Consider the following 3,821-nt stretch of genomic DNA (forward strand, 5'->3'; position numbering starts at 1 on the left):
TAAGCAGATTCTAACCTTATTCACTTAAGCACACATATCATGAGGGAGGAGTTAAAAGAGTTAATTGTCCATTCTGAGCTCAACAGAACTATCTGTTGCTGTTCTGAAACTGGTGCTGGAAAATACACGGGTCCATGCGTTCCCCGATGAGCTAATCATCTGGCAGACAATGACGCTTTTGTACAGTACTGGTAATTTTTCCTGTGGTTTCCATTACACCTGATATTGACTTTATGTATTTTTAAATTAAATCTGGTTGAACTTTTCAGTGTAAAAACAAAGCAAAGACAATTAATGACCTCCATGTGTGAAAAACAGAATCCTAAACGCATTCCTAAGGTTGTGTGGGAAAACTCTGGAGAGCAGAGTTTAGCATGATTAGCACCCTCAACCTCACCAGCAGCAGACTTTTCTTCAAAGAGATTTGGCACACTTCAGGAAACAGCTGCCTCAACCTCCCACCCTCATTCTGAGGTTTTATCCAGTTGCTGATACAAAGGCACAAATATAATTGGACGGTCAACATGTACAACAATGATTGGAAGCTGACTAAATCATTTTCGAAATCAATTGAGCTGATTCTTTATGATGAAATGTCCATAATAATTTTACGCCGTACAAACTGTCAGAACCAGCCAATGGTGTTCTTTCCCTCCAGATGGTTGGTGACGTCAGGCTCTGGTTCTACTTCAACACACGTCCAGTATCAGTCACAAAAGCTCCATTCAAAGTCCTTCTGTTGTTCATTGACCACAGCATTCAGAGAGTCAGTGTGGGAAACTGAAACCAACTTTCTACCCACACTGACAACAAGGCACAAGCCAGAAGACTGTGCAACATCTTAACATCAGAATGATCGTTGTTCTCAAGTTTTTTAAGAATATCTTTTAAATACATCATGGGCATAATACTCTTGTTAGCTAATTTAAATGATTTACCCAAATACAGCATTTTCACTAAAACAAAAGGTTCAATTGTAAGAAATGAAAATTTGACTGAATTATCAGACAAAATGAAGAAAATTGGCATAATTCGGACTTTAGGTTGTGGCCAAAACAGCATTTAGATTTTAAAAATTCAGAAATACTTTAATTTAGCTATATGGAACATACAAGTCCTTTTTTCACCATAGAAGCTAAACTGTCAGTGTCAATAATATCTGAGAAAAGTAATTTTCTAAAATAAAGTATGTTCAATAAAATAAAAGGTTGAATTTTAAGAAATGAAAAATCTAACTGAATTATCAACAAAAATGGAGGAAAATTGCATTAATTGCATGAGCTAGAGTTTAGGTTGTGGCTCAAATACAGCATTATAGCTAAATTTAAATAAATTACAAAAAAATGCTATGTGTCAAGTAGGCTATGAAGTCTTTACCCTAGATGCAATTAACTGCCAGTGTCCCACGTGTGTTGAGATGATCAGTGTGTACTCAGTCAAAGTCACTGATCCCAGCATCAGGCAGCAGATCTGCTCTCTCAACAGGGTCACCACTTTCCCAGATTCACACAGAGCTCTCTGAGTCTCTCTCCATCACCCCCTAGTCCTCCACCTTTTCCCCTGAGATCTAATCATTGTCCCCCAGGCAATAACAGCATTCAACGTACTGCTGCTCCACATGCCTGATTGTCGCACTGAGCTCTCTGATTGGCTTAGACTGTGAGAAACTCCAGTCAGACCCAAACCCACACATTCATATGGAGATGTTGGTCTATAAGTAGGAGGGATGAAGCCAGCAGAGATCAGATTCTCTCAACAGAGACCTCTACAGCACAGAGATCCAACCATGGCACCCACAATCACTGCAGCAATGACCGTTTCTCAGGAGCACCTGACTCTGACCCACAAGGTAAACTGAAGATTCAAGGAGACTAAATGTAATTCATGAGAGACTGTTTTTGTTCATGCTAACATTATACTGCAGAATAAGTGTATTAATGACTTTGTTCTTCTTTCTCTAGTTCGAATCAACAGCAGCATTGAGAAGCTCAAGTCTCTCCTGGGTCCAGAGTTCCTCAGACAGCAGCCAGACTCCAAGCTGGAGAAAGCAGACATCCTGGAGATGACAGTTTGTGTCCTGAGACGACTGCAGCAGCAGAATCAAGCTGTGGACTCAGCAGCTGTCGATCAGGGCTACTCCAGGTGTGTCCAGGAGGTGAATCACTTCCTGTCTAAAGAGGAGGTGGAGACACAGTCCCAGAGAAGACTTGTGAACCACTTCAACAAGCTGCAGTCTTCCTCTGATAAGACGGTGAGAGAGGCTGACATCTCTCTTCTGAGCTCCACAGTCCAGACCAGCATTATCAAAGAGAAGAGTCTGGCCAGGAGCGCCCCCTGGAGGCCGTGGTAGACACCTACAGACTGGAGTTAGTACCAGACAAACTGAGACCACATTGGTCAAAGATTACTGAACTGAATTCTTTGAAATTTATGGACTTGTTCTTCTGTATGTACAGAAGCTGCATTTTGTGTTTTTTCTTTGTGCAAGATGTAATTTCCTAAGGAAGTTACAGCAACAATATCTTTCAAGTTTAGAAAGAGAACATCTTGTCATGCATGTTGCATGAACCAAATCTGATTGCATCAGCAATTATTATTATACTTCACTGTACTTCATGTATTGGTAGTAATTAATGCTATGGAAACATGATATATTTTGATTGATTTTGATCATAGTGATCAGAAAACTGTAACTGACGTTGTTGTGTACATATTGTCATAATGGCAATAAATCTCTCTGGTAACTCAAAACTGATCTGTTCTAAGATCCAAATGTGTATCCTTTTTCTAAAAGTTATGCTTAAGGTCACAATTTTCCTGTGACAGATTTATAATTCACTATACATTATATATTGTTAAAATATAATGCAATGGTGATACTTGTTCCCTCTTGAAAGTTATTGATTCTTTTGAATTGATCTAAAATCTTAATTGTCCTTTTGATGGACATTTTATCATAAACCTTAGGTGAATTTTGAAAAATTATCTGTTTTAAGATCAATATGTTTATGTTTTTAAAGTAAAAGGTTTATTTAATGTCACATTGTCGCAATTTTCCAGTGACAATGTAATTTAAAACTTTGAGAATCAATTGAATTGAATGCTTATTAAGAGCAATGTGATCTGTTCTAAGGTCAGTTTTTATTTTTTGTTCTCTAAGTGCAAAAGTTTTAATCCATTTATAAAAAAAAAATCTGAAAGGAAGTGGTACTGTGTTGTCAAATATTGTAAATCATTGTCGTTTATAAAGACAGCTGTTCCTTTACTCTTTCTAAGTACAGTGTGTCTTGTAGGAATCTACAAGTTGTTGTTGTGATGTATCATCTCCTCTAGCTGGAGTTGTCTCACTTCTTGTGTTGAATAAACAAACGCTGTCAGCTGAAATGTTTCTGTTGTCATGTCCTTGTGTTTATTTGGTACCCTCTTTATAATGGTGACAGAGAAACTCTCTAATTGATAGGTCTCCATCATTGTTCCAAACTTTGATTGGCACATTAAGATCAAATTCAGCTCATTCAGAAAATGCTTACACATAACCAACACATTTAAAGTAAAACTATGTATGACAAATTTAAATGTGATGAAAAGGGAATATCAATGCTTTGTCACTGTTTCCAGTGAGTCAAGTCATCAAACCAAATGAGAATGTTTCTAACTCAAAGACAATTTTGCTGAAGCATCATTATAGGGTAATTGTCAGTTTTAATGTAAAAAGTTTCAAGTTAACCATTTCCCTCTTTAAGTAGTTCAGACATTGTATTTAATGATGTGCATAATAAGACACACTTCTATTGTTCCTCCAGTGAAAGCAGTGAAAGGAC

At 37.5% G+C, this 3,821-nt stretch overlaps 1 protein-coding gene across 1 annotated transcript; it reads left to right on the top strand.

Annotated features, from left to right (window-relative positions):
• Positions 1-1,417: 1,417 nt before the first annotated feature.
• LOC123986739 (transcription factor HES-5-like) lies at positions 1,418-2,880 on the top strand. Its single transcript, XM_046075082.1, has 4 exons — positions 1,418-1,486; positions 1,586-1,659; positions 1,722-1,849; positions 1,962-2,880. The coding sequence occupies exons 1-4, from the start codon at positions 1,418-1,420 to the stop codon at positions 2,348-2,350; spliced, it is 660 nt and encodes a 219-aa protein (XP_045931038.1). The 3' UTR covers positions 2,351-2,880.
• Positions 2,881-3,821: the final 941 nt, after the last annotated feature.

The sequence above is a fragment of the Micropterus dolomieu genome, linkage group LG18, assembly GCF_021292245.1.
Source record: "Micropterus dolomieu isolate WLL.071019.BEF.003 ecotype Adirondacks linkage group LG18, ASM2129224v1, whole genome shotgun sequence".
Classification (NCBI taxonomy): Eukaryota; Metazoa; Chordata; class Actinopteri; order Centrarchiformes; family Centrarchidae; genus Micropterus; species Micropterus dolomieu.